The 15978-nt window shown below is 35.0% G+C and overlaps 2 protein-coding genes across 2 annotated transcripts in view; both read left to right on the plus strand.

The window, feature by feature from the left end:
• Positions 1-668: 668 nt before the first annotated feature.
• Positions 669-722, plus strand: CBG26422 (the record flags this gene model as incomplete). Its single annotated transcript, XM_045235281.1, has 1 exon — positions 669-722. One exon carries the CDS (start codon positions 669-671, stop codon positions 720-722), a length of 54 nt encoding a protein of 17 aa, XP_045100293.1.
• A 13209-nt stretch (positions 723-13931) lies between these two features.
• The window catches only part of Cbr-aat-1, a gene marked incomplete at both ends in the record, with an annotated part of 3609 nt that continues 1562 nt past the window's right edge, over positions 13932-15978 (plus strand). Inside the window, 4 exons of the mRNA XM_002633917.1 lie at positions 13932-14115; positions 14635-14940; positions 15079-15204; positions 15255-15408. Coding sequence (XP_002633963.1) covers positions 13932-14115; positions 14635-14940; positions 15079-15204; positions 15255-15408 — 770 coding nt within the window. The remainder of the gene's footprint in view (positions 14116-14634; positions 14941-15078; positions 15205-15254; positions 15409-15978) is intronic.

Here is a 15978-nt window from a genome sequence, read left to right on the forward strand (position 1 = left end):
GAAAAAATCGAGAAAATGCGATAAAAAGGAAAAAAAATAAGACAAAAAATTTGCGAAAATATTTATTGTTGGGTTACGGTAGCACTCGTTTTTGCCGGTTGTGTTTTCGAAAATTCTCCTTGAAATACGGTGGCCTAACTTGTGTGAAAATTCGGCCACAAATCCAATTTTTTTGCACAAGAATAATACCAAAAAGTCAAATCACTTCAAAATTAGTTTGGCATTTTAAAACGTTTACTATTTCTATGAGACTATAAGTTTTCGGAAAATTCGACAGAACATTAATCTTACGATCACCAAATTAAGAATGAAATAATATAAATTCAGATAGAAGTGTGCTAAATTTCTCTGTTCCTGGTCTTTCATATATTTAGAAATTTTAGTGAACGCTTGATTTATTTCGTGTAGATTATTCCAAAGTATGAGGATTTTAACCAAACGGTATTAAAATAATCGAAAACTCACATCCACCAAAAAAAATCTCAAAAAAGGAACTAACTATTTTTCTGGCTGACTGACACCTGAAAATTGTTCTAGCTAAAATTTTCACTGTTTCAATTTTATCATATCAGTTTTTTTAAGCTTGCTTAAAATTTAATCACTTACGACTATTTTAGAAATCACACGTTCATCAGTGAAGATTTGACAACTCTGCACTTGAAGCAAATATGAAACGGAAACTTTCATGTCAGATTGTGTTCCAGTTAATCATTCAGCTATAATGGAAAATTTTCGCATTAGCTGTTTTCAATTTTATCGACTTTAACTGGTCGATGAATCAGAAACTTTTATCTTCCGGACACAAGGAGTAAAGGACAACTCACTAGCTGGATATTTCTGTTTTACCACTTTATTTCTGAATCTTGTAAAACCGAGAAACTGATAAAAGTCTGATACGAGAAGATTTGCAAGTTTCCCGGAGCACATTTCTCTTGTATCGCTTATTTTCAAAACCCAGAAGCTATACATTCCTGACCACGTCAAAATGCATACAACCTTCCAGAAATCTAGGTCACAGTCAGCGCCGTTCTCAGATTCTTCCATCAGATCACCAGGTCAACCCGAAGTTCTGCCTTTTCGGCAAAAAGAAAAGAGGACCGTGGCGGTCTTCTTCTTCCTCTTCTTTTCCCCATGTAGACCATTCCAAGCCCGTGTTTGTAGGTGTCACTCGCACAAGATTCAGCGAGTCGATAACAGACTTTTTGCCTCTTCCTCTCCCTCAAATACAGTACCTCATCACTCGAAAATGTCGATGTGTTTTCCTCTTCTTTTTTCGTTTTCGCCGACGTCGTCGTCGTCGCTGGACTTGGCCCTATGAAGACCATGAAACAAATGTATGGGATGAGGTGGAATGAGATGGAAAGGAGTAGAAGAGATGGGGATGAAGAATCGTCATGGAATCCGAAGGGAATCGAGGGATCGAAAATCTAGAAAAGGGGAAGGAAAACAGAAATACAGTAATCCAGAGTGAATCCAAGCTGAAATAAGCAGGATCTTGAGTATCCTTTACGAAAAACTAGGTCATGGTAAGCAATACAATTTCTAATCAATTTCTCTCAAAAAATGGACTAAGAGTGACAATACTGTAATTAGAATTATATATTGGAACTTGTGCAATTGATGAAAAGGGAAATTTTTTCACGATTTTTTTTGAGTTTTGGCTCTGAACTGAGTTAAGCCTACGGACAAACAGACACACAGATTGTCAGGTTTTGAAAATCGCTATCGAATACAGTAAAGGATCTATTTGGGTTTTTTGTTTACATTAACTTAAAATCGAGCTCCTTTCAATAAAATGTATCCAAAACAAACCCAAGAAAACTGGAATGAGATTTAAAAAATTGGTAGAGTTATATCACCTTCCTGAAACTGTAAATATACATTTTTATCATTATTCATAAACTTTATCGGCACCAATGCCTTATTTTGGAGCGTAATTTTCATATAGTTACAACAAACACATTCAACACACCCGACAGAAAATAAAATGATGAAACCTTAATTTTATGTTAACTTATTTTTATAAATTCCTAGGGGCTTCAAATTCTCGATTCTACAGTACCTAGATCTTGTTAAAACATGCGATCTCCATAAATCAGTATCCCACAATACTACTACCCCGCAATCTGACCGCTCGTGTCTCATGACTGGGCCCTGAGCAATAATTGTGCCATTAAATGTTTTCTTCTGGGAAAAAAGAATCTGATCAAACTTTTTTGACGGGTTCACTTGTCATAATTAGGTCCTAAACTAAATGATGAGCCATGAGAGAGAAAATAGACACCAAATAAAATGAAAATCATGAAGAAAAAGGGGACCAAAGGAACAGAAGGCGTCATATGGAAATGGATGAGGAGCCAGAAGAAGACGTCATGGCGCGAATTGAATATCTCCAAGCTGTCACACCAAGGCAATCTGTTTACTTTTTTCATTGTATTAACACGAGGAAAAATGAATTGAGGAGAATGAAATTCAAGTCATTCTCAGGGAGGTCGTTAGATTGTTATCATGCAAAAGTTACTCTATTCATTGGTCATAAATCAGGCAAAGTTTGGTTAGCGTCCAAGGATGGTGATGGTGTTGGGTCATTTGGAAAGAGAAGACGAGTCAAGGTTGAGCCGGATTTATGGATCGGGGTAGAATCAGGGGAATAGCTGGTGGTTAGGGACTTTGTGGTTGGAACCCAAACTAATCAAATTTATAATTTTGGGTGGTTTTTTAATGTTTCAGTGAAACGGTAACTTTAGGAAAATTTGAAATTATCATTTTAGGAAAAATGGATATATTAAAAAGAGGGTAATTTCAAAAAAAGCTTAGCTGCAGAATCAACGACCAAACTTTGTTGATGTGCTATACAACATTTCTGAAACCTAAATTTTTGATGTTTTAATTTTAACACGATTTTTCGCTTGATTTTCTTCAATAAAACTCCATTTTTCTTAGTTTTTTTCGGCTTTTTTGCAGAAAATATCAGAAAACTGCGAGAAGTACTGATTTTTATAACCTTTCTAAGCATTTCAGCTAATTTTCTAGGTTTTGAAGCCAGATATCGTTGTCAGTACAAATTTTCCCATTCTGATATTTTCTGCAAAAAAACCAAAAAAAAAACTAAGAAAAATAAATTTCTACTGAAGACAATCAAGCGAAAAATCGTGTTAAAATTAAAATATCGCCGCCGGCCCCCGGCCGCCAGCCACCAAAAAAAAACTCATCCATCTGGGTGGTGCGGTAGAGCGCGAGCGATGTGATAAGTATTTCCCTAATAACAATGTGAAATATCTTACAATTAATTGGATTCAACAGTTTCAGGCGGATATTGTGAATTCTTATAAAAGAAAGCTGTGAATATAAAAGAAAGTTGTGAATACGAAAACATTTTTCGCTATCATTTTGCAAACCTTGTGATACAGTAATTTCTATGGTCATCTAAGTTAACTTGAGGATTTTCGAATTTTTCTGTTTTTTTAAATTACTTTTTAGCATACATGTCGCGGGCCAGGCCGGTGGAGGAATTTTCAAAAACCACGCCCGGCCTGGCTAGCCCGAGTTTTTGAGGCAAACATTTTTAGGAGTCATTTTTTGAGAGAAAACTGGATTTTTGGGAACATTTTCTCAAAAGTTCTTTGTTTTCAGGTTTTAAAAGGGTCATGGGAGAAATTTCGTGCTTTAAAATGATTATTTTCACAAAATTGTATAAAAAATTAACTGAAAAATTTTGAACTATTCAGAACCGGCGGGCCGAGGTTTAGCAAGTATGCTTTTTAGGTCGTTTTTGCAGCGGCGACAGCGTAGCTCAGCCGACTTTGTTCTTATTTTCCAAGGACAATATGATATCCTATACAACATTTCTGAAGCAGGAAATTTTTACCGTGTTCCGATTTTCAAAAAATTCATTTTTTCTAGAAAACTATGAAAACGGTAGTAAAAGATTCATACGGAGGGTTCGAATTTCTGTAAAATTTGGTATCCTTGAGAAGCATAAAAAAATTAATTGAGAAGTTTTTACAAAACTCATGATACTGTAAATCCTAGAAACATCCATGGTGATAGAAGTTGCATTCTTTGAATTTCTGCTCTCTGTAACGATTTTTGATGTTATTTTTCAGCTGCAGAAACTGCGTAGCTCATCATCGCCGCAGCATTCGAAAAACTAAAATATCATTCGGTGATTCAACTTTTGTTAACTTTTTGATTTTGTGACTACTGAAACTACCTGAGTAACAGGCTGATGCAGAGATTCTCAAGTCATGCTCTTGAAACATTACTTTTTTGAAACCATTTCCTTCAATCTAACCTTTCGATACTCTCCTCAATTAGTCGTTCATTGCTCTCACCCTCGCCCGCCCTACTGTAATTCTTCAAAGAAGTGTTACAGATGGATTTATTGGTTCCAGGTGCCCATACTTAATTAGGTACAAACGTACCGAAAAAGGTATTGCTTTCATTGGGGACAGGTGATTGTTTTCTTTGGATTATGGTGGGAACTCGAATAAAACTGTTCATTAGCAATGAAGTTGAGCTCTGCTGTTTGAAAAATATCCTGTTTCGCATGGTCTTTTAATTTCATGTTATAGATTTACTGGCGATAGATAGAAGATGGAATTTGCAGTAATCAGTTTCACAAAGTCTGAAAGTTCTAGATTTTATTTCAGAATATTTCTCACAATTTTTCGAATCACATTGTTCATATTTTTCTCAAAATTTAGTCTTCCTACAGTCACAGCTTGATTTTAGGTATTCTCATTGGGGCATTCCATTAAAGCTACCTACTTCAAAGGCGCGATACACGTGCCATTTTAGATATCGTATCTAATTAAGGATCGCTTACATTTTCTTCAGTTTCTAGGTGTGAACAAATTATCCCGATTCTTTGATTTCACCGATTCCTTTTTTTCCTTCCCAGAAGAAAACCTCATTATTTGAGAAATAATTGGTCCAATTACATTCTAATTAGTCTTCTTCATAAGTTTGTGGGTCAGAATCTGAATGGGTCCCATAGCTACAGTACCCCAGAAAGTTCGTTTTCTGTATGAAAATAAATCCGATTGTCACCAATATTCGCACATGGTTTCCTCATGGACCATGAGTCATGGTTCCCATTGTTTTCTATCCGCGTGGTTTGAAGAATATCACAAAGATCTTGGCTCCTGGGAATGTTCCTTCTGGCAAATCGTCCCCAAAAACATGATTCGTCTCAATCTTCTATTCAACCTCGATCGAGGAAAGTTCTCCTTTCGGCAAGTTCGTTGACATCTTAATTGGGGAGACAGGTGACATGAAGGGTCCCTAGGACCAATGCTAACTATGCATTTGGAAGGGACCATTGGGGGATTACAATAGAAATGTAATTTCGTAGGAACATGAGCTTGAAAACTACAAAAATATTGAGGCTTGGTGGAGCATGTTTTCACAGTTCTACTTTCGACTATAAAGGAAACGAATTTTTTCGTTTAGAGAAACTGTAAATGAGATAATTCTGAAACATTGTATTCAGCCTTTTCTTATAAAGTGAATTTTTTGAAAATTTTAACATTTCATGACATCTACTGATTTAAAAATTGGAAAATATATCATTGTCTTTTCTTCTGCTGAAATCCCACTAAAATTTCAGCGTGAAAAGTAGCCGCATTTCTTGTTAGTGTCACTTATTAGGTTTTCAGCAAACATCTAAAATTTGAGTTTTTTTTTCGTTTTTCCCAATACGCGTTGTCTTTTAATAACATCAACTGTTCAATGGATAACCAGAGAGCGATATCTAAATATACGGTAAGCGTTAACTTTGACAAAACTTATCTCGTTTTCTATGAAAGATATCAAAGAGTAGTCAACTGATAAAATATTTATCATGATTTCAATAAAATTTTATCAGTTAATCATTTTTTGATACCTTTCACAGGAAACGAGTTTTACTTATTCTAATTGTAAGTTAACTGTGCGGGGGACCTTCTATTCCAGTATATACGACACCTAAATTTGAAATTATTGGATTTTTAGGATTCATTCATTTATTATCTTTTTATTCACTGAAGGGTACGGCACCTTAAAAGGAACATGAAAAAAATTTCACGATAATCCGTTTTTTCTCATCATGACCCATAAAAACCACTAATTCGAATGAATCCATCTCCATAATTTTTTCCCGCACTCTTCTCTCTTTTTTCTAATTTTTCACTGAATTCATTTCATTTCCCATCTGTTCATTGAAATCTATATTCATTGTGTGGTATCATTTACTTGCACCCATCTGTCACTGAGATTCATCTTCTTCGTCTTCCTTAAAAATCGTTTTTCCTCATTTTATTTGACATGAAAACATGGAAAACCGTTTTTTGGGGTTTCGAGATAAGGATCAATTTTAACGGGTGTCAGTTAACTTTTTTTGACGAGAATGAAGAAAATATACTGGGCAGAATAAATGAAAAAATCCGGGTAACTAGAGGAAGTTGGGAGAAAATAGGAAAAAAATTGAGCGGTTTCAGGGAGTTATTATCCATTCTTATTTGTATTACGTTTAGTTGCCCCGATACCCCCATTGTTCAAATTGAAAATGAACAGTTTTTAATGTCTAAAAACATAGTAGAGGTTGTTGGATGAGACGGAAAATTTGCATACCTTCTAAACAAAAAAACTTCATTTTTGTAGTTGACAACTTTTTTGTACAAATTCATCCAAATGAGATATACAGTTTGAAAAAAAGCTAGCGCTGGAACTTCCAGAAAGAGCACTGAGTAAGAGTCGTCTAACTTTTGATAGATTTATCTCATTTGCGGATTTTAACAAGAAGTTATCAACTACAAAAGTGAAGCTTTTTTTTTGTTTAGTAGACCTGAAAACTTTCCGTCTCATCCAACAAAAACTACTTATTTCAAAGCATCCAAATAGCAACTATAATTGGTGAAATATAAACACTTTTTTGCCAGTACTGTAAATATTTTGATTCCTTTAATCCCTATGTTTCCAAGAGCACATTCCAAAAGTGCGACCTGAAAATCAAGATACCAACTTCTGCACGTGTCCATTTTTGGAATATCACCCATTGTTTCCGATTGACGAATGATCGGCGTAACGGGGGATAATCTATTTTGTTCGCACTTATTGTATGGGAGTGTGGTCTCGGCGTCTTTTTGGAGAATTCCGATGTTTTTTTTTGAATGAATGCGAGTCAGGGAAAAGGGGGACTTCTGGATGCAATGTAATCATGAATTAGAGTTTTCGAAAGAGAAGAGTGCTTCATTAGTGTTGTCAGTACAAATCCGATTCAAAAATCCGGTAAAGAAAACCGATAAATTTAATTACGGCATTTTTGAACTCGAAAAATATTATATAGAAAAAAACCGAAACAATATCTGCTTCAAATGTTCTGTTTCAGACTCGAATTAATTCCAATTTCCCTTCATAATTACATTAATTCGTTCAGCAAACGTTTAAAATGATAACATGTTTAGGTTACGACAGCTGTCGTTGTAGGATCTCCGGCCACCAAACGTCAACTATTCTACATCCCCAATTTTCATTTATCTGCATAAAACTTGGGCGATTTTCCGCCACTTTTTAAAAATTTTAACAATCAAAAAATCGACCTGAAATGAATTGAACAAAACATTATTGTATATGTGCCGTTCGTTCTTCATTATAAACTGATTGCAGGTTTCGATTTTTCCCGTTTCATAAACTTCATATTTCAAGACTTGTGATCTCACAATCAGTCTTTCAATGTAGCCCAGTACTGAAAATTCAAATACGTTATCAAAGAAAAAACACATTTGACGATGGACTCAACATTGATGTAAAAAAATCAAGTACGATAGAAAATTCTTTTAAAAACTAACAAACTACAGAGAATTTTTGAGAAACCAGCTGAGAACAAAAAAACCGTAAGGTCAGAATAAATGTTTACTGAAATAACGAGTTCTGGAATGTGACGGTTATGAAACGGGAAAGAACTAGAACTTTTGAATTCAAATGTTCAGTATGTCTAAACTTATCTTCAAATCCTCTCATGTTTCCCACGAAAAATTAGCCTCTGCTTGAGTGAGTTCTCACCTTCGCCCCACAGTAATACTTCAAAGAAGTGATACTTGTGGGGGTTTATTGGTTTCAGGTGCCCACACTTAATTAGGTACAAACGTACCGAAAAATGGTTTTACTTTCATTGGGGACAGGTGACTGTTTTCTTTGAATTTTGGTGGGAACCCGATACATTCGGAAAATGTCGATGGGTAGTTAAATTGAGTTGTGCGGGTTCAATTTCCTGTTTCACGAAGTTTTCTTGTTTCCGATAACCTGCATTTTTTGAGTCGATTTGCAATTATCACGAGAACTAAAAAATATTTTCCATTTCACCGAGTCATTAAAAATTGAAAATTATGGTAATTCTACTGCAAACCTTTTTTCGACGACCTGTTAATTAAAAAAATCGTTCACCACAAACTTAAAGCAGATTTTCGATCGGAGTTTGTCAAAACTTCACCTTGCTCCTTCTCATGGTGTGATAAAGTTCCTTGAGGTCCTTACAGTAAACACGGAAAAAAGTATTCTCCACAATTGACCTCATCTAATCAGGCAGAAAAATAATTAGGTAATTTGTCGGGAAAGTTTTAGAGGTTGACTGATGAAGGTGTCTTAATTGTGAAGAGCAGACGGAAAACGCTTCCGGGAAAAAAAATTAACCGGAAGGGATTAAGGGAAAAGGGAACATGGTGTGGTGTACTGTAGAAACGATCGATTGGGAAAATGTGCCATTCGTAAAAAAAGGCTTGCCGATTCTGCGAGAATAATCTTCAAAATGAATTCAGAATGTTTACTTGTATTTTGAAACATGTATTTTTTTTCTTGAAATGATTTGTTTGAAATAACTTTTTTTTTGCTATTTTATCTTTTTTCAAAAAATTTAAGCTGCCTTTAACAAGCTTAAAATTTTGATTAAGTTCCAGTACCGGCCAATTTTCCATATTTGAAAGATATAGTAGGTTTTGGATGGATGAGACTGATCAATTCCAGTTCTCCTACGCAAAATTCTTCATTTGGTGTTTTGGGTTTTTCTACAATTTGAAAAAAAATTCCGCCTGTTTCAGAAATGTCAAAAATAACAAGAAGCTTGTGATTTTAATGATGTGTGGCTGTTTAGCTTTCAAAATAGGTGAAAGTTCAAAAAACTTGGGTGGTACTGTAGCTTCAAATATTCAATGAACCCTCTTCTTTTCCTTTTGGCACTCTCTCGAGACCACCCGGAAAACAGTGTCTATCAATCACCCCTTACTTATTCTGTTTTGCCGTTCCTCTTCCGTTTTGTTTCCAAGAGTGACAGCCGCTTTGAGATGTGACATCGGCGCGCGAATGTCACCTTTTGTGATACAATCTGTTCCCGAGTGAAAGACGAAAAATTAGAGAGCAGAAGACGGCAGAGAAACAAACAGAACTTGACACAAAATTGGATAAACAAAAGAGAAGACTTCTATGCTTCTTCTACTGCTACCGTACGGTATCTATTGGTAATGGCTGTGTAGGGACTGTTCAAATATTGACACCTGTGTGGTTGGGTTCTAAAGAGTCCTTTATGCAGTAGCCGTTAGGGAGGACAACGCAGCTTAACCTGTTATGCTCTGTTTCGAATGGTTTCCCCCCTCTCGGACTACTTGTTGCTTGCTCAGCTTTTTGTTTGATGGGGTGAGCATTAACGTATTTAGTGTTTTGGGGTTTTTTTATACGATTTGATTTTTTTTCGGTTTCTGAAATGTTTTAAATAATTTGGAATTGTTTAGATTATCGTTTAGCGTACAATACACTGGGAATTACAAATATTGAATATATTGGAAAATTTTGAAAATAGCGAATAATTTCTGATATGAGAACATGCAAAGTTTCTAAAAATTTTCAAAAACTTTTTTTTGGAAACGTACTGTTTTAACAACTTTGTGAATTGAAAACACAGCGATGCAGAGTAGTATGTCCTATTATGTCACTACTACGGTAAACTCTAATAGAATTGCACCCTTACTATTCAGCCAATTTTCCTGATTTCCTGTGAAAGACATTGAAAAACGTTCAACTGACATTACATTTCTGATATCATTCTGAACATTTTAACTGTTGAACATTTTTTGATATCTTTCACAGGAACCAAGACAAATCGGCTCGAAATTGGCGCTCAGGTTGCAACTCTGTTACAGGTCTTAAAAATATGATCTTGATAGCAACCCTTTTGAAAAATACTTTCTAAAATTTACGGTTTCAGTTACTTCCTATTTTTCAGAGATTTCTCTCTCAATGTTCTAAGGTTTCGAAATAGTCTTTGATTCTAGCTTTCCTAACCCGATATTTTTTCGGAAGGCGATGTAAATGCGCTCGGAGACATAATTTGTATACCGTATCACGTTCTTCTAAACGAGAATACCGAACTGCAAGAGCAACTCTAATGATAACAGTATCCAAAATACATAAATTCCTGGCACTATATCGTTGAAACCGTTAATTTCTCGCTTCACAATTTCCAACATTCACGTGAAACAGCTGCACGACGAGTACGATTGTACGAATTGAAAATTTATTCAGCTGATAAGAGAGCCAACTGACCAAATTACAGTTTCAGCTTCCTTGTACGTGCAAAGAGAGTTTCATTTTCTTTGTTTTCTGAATGTTCTTTGATATAAATAAATTTATAGCAAGAAAAACATAAGCCTAGGAGTTCTTGGTTTGAGATTTTTGTGATGCACTGACATAAGCGGAAGAAGATTAGCAGTTCGAACATTAACAAAATATCTAGAACTGCTGGAACAGTATTTTTTTTGGAAAAGAAAACGGGATGATGGTGAACATTTTAAAAGGAAAAATGTGAAATTTAGATCTTGAAGATGAATGAAGTTTGATCGTTACCACTATCCTATTGCTTTTCCTAAATCTCCCTTATTTTTTTGACAGCTTTCCGAAACAGCAACTTTTTTCCGAAAAAAAAAATCTAAAAATCACCCTTTTCAATCTGATAACCCCTAACACTGTCTTCTCAATCTATCTCTTCAAATCCATTATCAAACACCCACGTAATTGTTGCATTCTTTCTTCGGAACACGAATGATTGTATCAATTCGTCTTTTCCTGCCTCTTCCGCTGCCTCAAATGACCCCACCTTCACTTCTTCTAATTTATCGCTTTTCTGTGTTGTTGTTCTTGTTACTATTCAAAAGTTGTTGTATTTCAGGAAAAAGAGAGAAGAGAAGGTAGTGCGGGTTTTGTTTATTTATGTTCATTTTATTTCCATCCCCCGTTTCTTCTTTTTCTTCTTCTTTTTGCACTGCTTTCCTACACGGTTGAATTTTTCTTTTAGTTTTAAACGGACCTAAAACTCTACTAGAAACGCTATCTGGGGCGAAAAATAAACAACTTTTTAGTTTCTTCAGGCCAAAGTTTGATTTTTTCCAATTTAATTTATTTATTGTTTTGTGAGTATCTTATTGTATTGTCTTTGTTTGACTAACGAATCGTTGTGGACCTCTCAATTGGTTACATTTGGTTACTGTTGATATTTCTGAATTGTTCGAAGGGTTTTGGTTTTCTAGAATTTTTTTAATTTCGAGAAGTTTCTAGAAATTTCAATGTCTTGCTTTATGAGCACGCGAGTTTGCTCGATCTTTTTTTGCTTTCTGCCAAAAATTTTTAGTTGGAGTTTCATTCATTGCTCTTTAAGCTCAATTATCTCGGTTCCTTTAAAAGATATGAAAAATTTTTAATTGATAAATTATTTGTCATAAATTCATCAATAATTTATCAGTTGGATGATTTTTGATATCTCTCATAGGAACCGAGATAATTGAGCTCAAAGTAAACGTATTGGGTGGAATTCTATTGGAGCAAATAACGTATAGTAGTGTTAATTAAAACTCCAATTTATGATTTTCAGTTTCATACAATAACATGGGAACAGTTAACAAATATATTTTTTGAAAAATTGGACCCCTCAAGATGACCATTTAGATTTTCCCACAGTCAACTGACCTATTAAACCCAATCTGTCCATCATTTCCTCATTTTCCTTTTATTCTCCTATTTTCACAAAGGGGATGCTTCTCAATGATATACGATTTGCTGGCCATCCTTTTCTCAATGGACCCTCTCTTTTCCTTTGTATCCCCCACATGTTGCCGAATTGGATGCGCATTTTCCCCTTCTCTCCCCCGTTGACTATTCTACTCCTCGCTCTTTTTTCTCCATTTCGTTTTTTTTTTCGTTTGCCTTTTGGTTTTCTGTGTAAGAGCCAGGAATTCACACGACCCTCCTCCACTCTCCTCACTTTTCATTCTCACTGAAAAGAACTTTTGTATACGAATCTAAAAAGTTCTTTCAGGGTGTTGTACTCGGCAAAGAGAATTTGTTTGTGAACAGTTTTTTTTTGGTTTAGAGATAGTTGTCAAAAATTCTTACTTTGCGCCTTTGGTGTTTTTATGTATTAGCATAGAAAGTGATAAATGAGAATTTCAAGACCTGCGAAAACTCAAGAAGTCAATGAAACAGTAGGTTAATGAAATTTTTAGGGTTTATTTTGAAATTTGAATAACGAGCAAGATCAGTTTCACAAGAATTTTAGAAATATGTCGAGGCAATGAAACAATAATTTTTGAATTCGAAAACTCAATAGTCTTTTTTTTCAAGTTTTTAGGGTTCGCTCAGAAATTTGCATAAAAAATTTTTCTGTCAAACTTTAATTTCAATTTCCTGGAAGCAGTTTTCATCAATCTTTATCCGGTCTGGTAATCAATGTCACCAGAATTTTCAAAACTCATCAAACCAGTGAAACAGTTTTTTGGCAAAAAAGTAGTGATCTATGAAAAGAACCTTTTCCATGAACCAATGAACAGCCTTCATAACTTCAAAAAGTCAATGAAACCGTAGTTTGACGGAATTTTAGAGTGTATTTTCAGATTTGAATAAAACACTTATCAGGCCAAATTTAAATTTAAAGCTTGTTCAGAAAAAATACCTGAATTTTCTTTTTGTTTTTTTTCCGGAAGCTGTTTGTATCGAATTATGAGCCCTAATGCAAAGAAACAATCAATTACATTAAAATTTCAGAAAATCTGTCAACCAGTGAAACAGTAATTTTTGAATTAAAAAATTTATTCAAACGGTAGTTTTGCCTAAATTTTAGGGTTTACTTTCAACATTTGAAGAAGAAACAAATTTCGGTTAAATTTCAGTTTCAATTTCTCAAAGGTTGTTTTTATTAATTTTAATCCGGCTTGGTCATCAATGTCACCAGAATTTTCGAAACAGTAATTTTTTGAATTTCTAATTTTTTTCTTTGAAATTACAGTATAATGGAAATATACATTTTGAACTTTCGAAAAATATCCGAGTTCTTTTTTTTGGTATTGCCGAATTTCCTAACTTTTCCTCCCATTCCGTTTTTTTTCTCTCCAATAAAACTGTTATCAGTATCTAAACAAACAAGAACTGACCCCTACCCAACTGTCTGCGCGTCTCATCCCCATACATTTTCTCCCCTGTTTAATATTTTCATCTAATTTCTCTCCGATTTGACCGGAAATATTGTTATTCTTGTCGCTGCCCGTCTTCTACCTAAAAATATTTTCTTATCTCAATCACTTTATCATCATTTCATGTTCTTTTTTCTACTGAATGCGTTTCGATGCTAAGAAAATGGGCAGCTCTTTTTTTTATGGCTGATGCAATCCTAAAAAATTGCGCGGTCACTCACTTTTTTCGTGTTTTTTTGTGTCCTCACACAAATCTCAAAGTCAGCATTTTTCACCTTTTCTGGTCACAAATCCCCCCACTTTTGCTCAGTGTTTTATCATCATTTTTCATCTGTCTCAAGCCCGAATTGTCAGCAATTCTAGCTCATTGAGCTCATTTTCTTCCTCTTTCGCTTCTAAATTCAATTTTATGCTTCCCAAAATTTTATAAATGTCCAGGTAAAAATGACCGCTGAAAATGAGCCGCTGAAATCTAGAGAGCCAGAAGAGCTGGTAAAAAATGGAGACGAAGAAGAAGGAGATGGAAAAGGACTTGCTAAGTCATTGACACTTTTTAATGGGGTCTCAATTATTGTTGGATGTATTATTGGCTCTGGAATTTTTGTATCGCCTACTGGAGTTCAAGAACGTAAGATTATGGAAATTTTAAAAAGTTGAATTTTCAAAGCTGCTAGATTTTCTCTTGTAACCTTTAAAAATGATAATGTGCAGGTCAAATTGTAATTCACGCAATATTTTGGAGGTTGCAGGTGGTAATAACACTAGACTTTTCAAAACTTGTCAAACCAAATTGAAAGTGATTTTTTGATTTTTTTAATTTTTTATCAAAAATTGCTCTCTCGAAGTTTTAAGTGTTTAAAGGTGGGGGGACATGAAAAAAATAATGTTCTCGAAATTCCGCTCAAAGATGCCCCTCGAGGAGTTGAACTTGTGAGGGCGATGATTGAGGGTGCGGCGCCGCTACCGACTGAGCCACGCGGGCAAAGAGAAAGCGCACGCCCGATTGCATACATAAAGGCGAGGACGACAGCTGTACGCAGAGTGACATTAAGCGTTGTACACCGTGACGGTAGAATGCATACTCTAGCTACAAAAAAACTACGAAAATTCTCCTGTCCCCCCACCTTTAAAAAATCAAAATTTCCAGAAGCCGGCTCCGTGGGACTTTCCCTTCTCGTCTGGCTCATTTCTGGTATCTTCACTGCCATTGGAGCCTATTGCTATGCTGAATTAGGAACTCTTATCAAGAAATCAGGAGGAGATTACGCCTACATTATGGAAGCATTCGGTCCATTCGTAGCATTCATTCGTCTTTGGATCGAAGCAATCGTGGTTCGACCGTGTACTGTTACTATTGTTGCATTGACTTTTGCCATCTACGGACTCCGCCCATTTTTCCCGGATTGTGCTCCACCGGATGGTGTCGCTACTCTTTTAGCTGTTTTGTTAATTGGTAATTTTACATTGAAACTAAATCGTCCAGATTAGGATACGCTTTTTTTTGTTTACTGTGTTACAATCATCAAATATTCAAGTTTATAACCCCTGATCTAATCTCAGACACTTCAACCATTGTCTTAGAAACTTGCAGTTCTGATGACTGCTATCAACTGTGTCTCTGTTCGTCTGGCTACCATCGTCCAAGACTGGTTCACCATTGCCAAAGTCGTCGCCTTGGTCCTTATTATTCTCACTGGACTCTATCTTCTTGTTTTTGGTAAAAACGAACTTCTATAATTCCCTTTCTGAATATTCAAATTCTTTCAGGAGATTCTCAGTACAAAGACTCATTTGAGAATATTTTCGAGAACACTTCCCAAGATTTCACAAAGGTTTCGCTGGCGTTTTATTCTGGATTGTTCGCCTACTCGGGATGGAACTTTTTGAACTTCATTGTGGAAGAGTTGCAGAATCCAAAGAGGTGGGTCAGCATTTTCGAGAAGTTTAAATTCGGGAAAGTTTGGAAAATAAAAAGTGGAAAACAATAGCTTGTTTGAGATTTCCGATTTTGAAATGTTCAAAACAAAACAGCAATAATTGGTATACAGTTTAGCCAATGTCATCAAAAGAGTAAGAAAATTAGGTTTCACTAATTTTATAATCTTTTTATGAAACTTGGAGGTTTTTTTGGTTTTTTCGTCCCTTTACCCCTCCACATATGTCATCATTAAAATGTTCAGTTTCATAAACAATTCAAAAGATTAGGGGAACCAAACATTGGAATCTCATGCGATCTTAACTAATCGTTCTAAAAGTTTTTGAAACTTTCGTAAGAGAAACACATCGAAAAAGAATACTTCTATTAGAGGTTTTGCTGATTTTTGGTGTAATGAAAAGATACGAAAAAATTGCAGCATGTTTTTTTCAAATATGAGACTTATCACACAAAATCTCATAATTATTTCAAATTCAATATTCTAAATTTCTAAATGAAAAAAAAAATTTCGAAAGTTTCAATTTGTTTTCTGTTTCAAATATTGACTTCAAAGAT

This window comes from Caenorhabditis briggsae (genome assembly GCF_000004555.2).
Source record: "Caenorhabditis briggsae complete genome, chrIV, whole genome shotgun sequence".
Lineage (NCBI taxonomy): Eukaryota > Metazoa > Nematoda > Chromadorea > Rhabditida > Rhabditidae > Caenorhabditis > Caenorhabditis briggsae.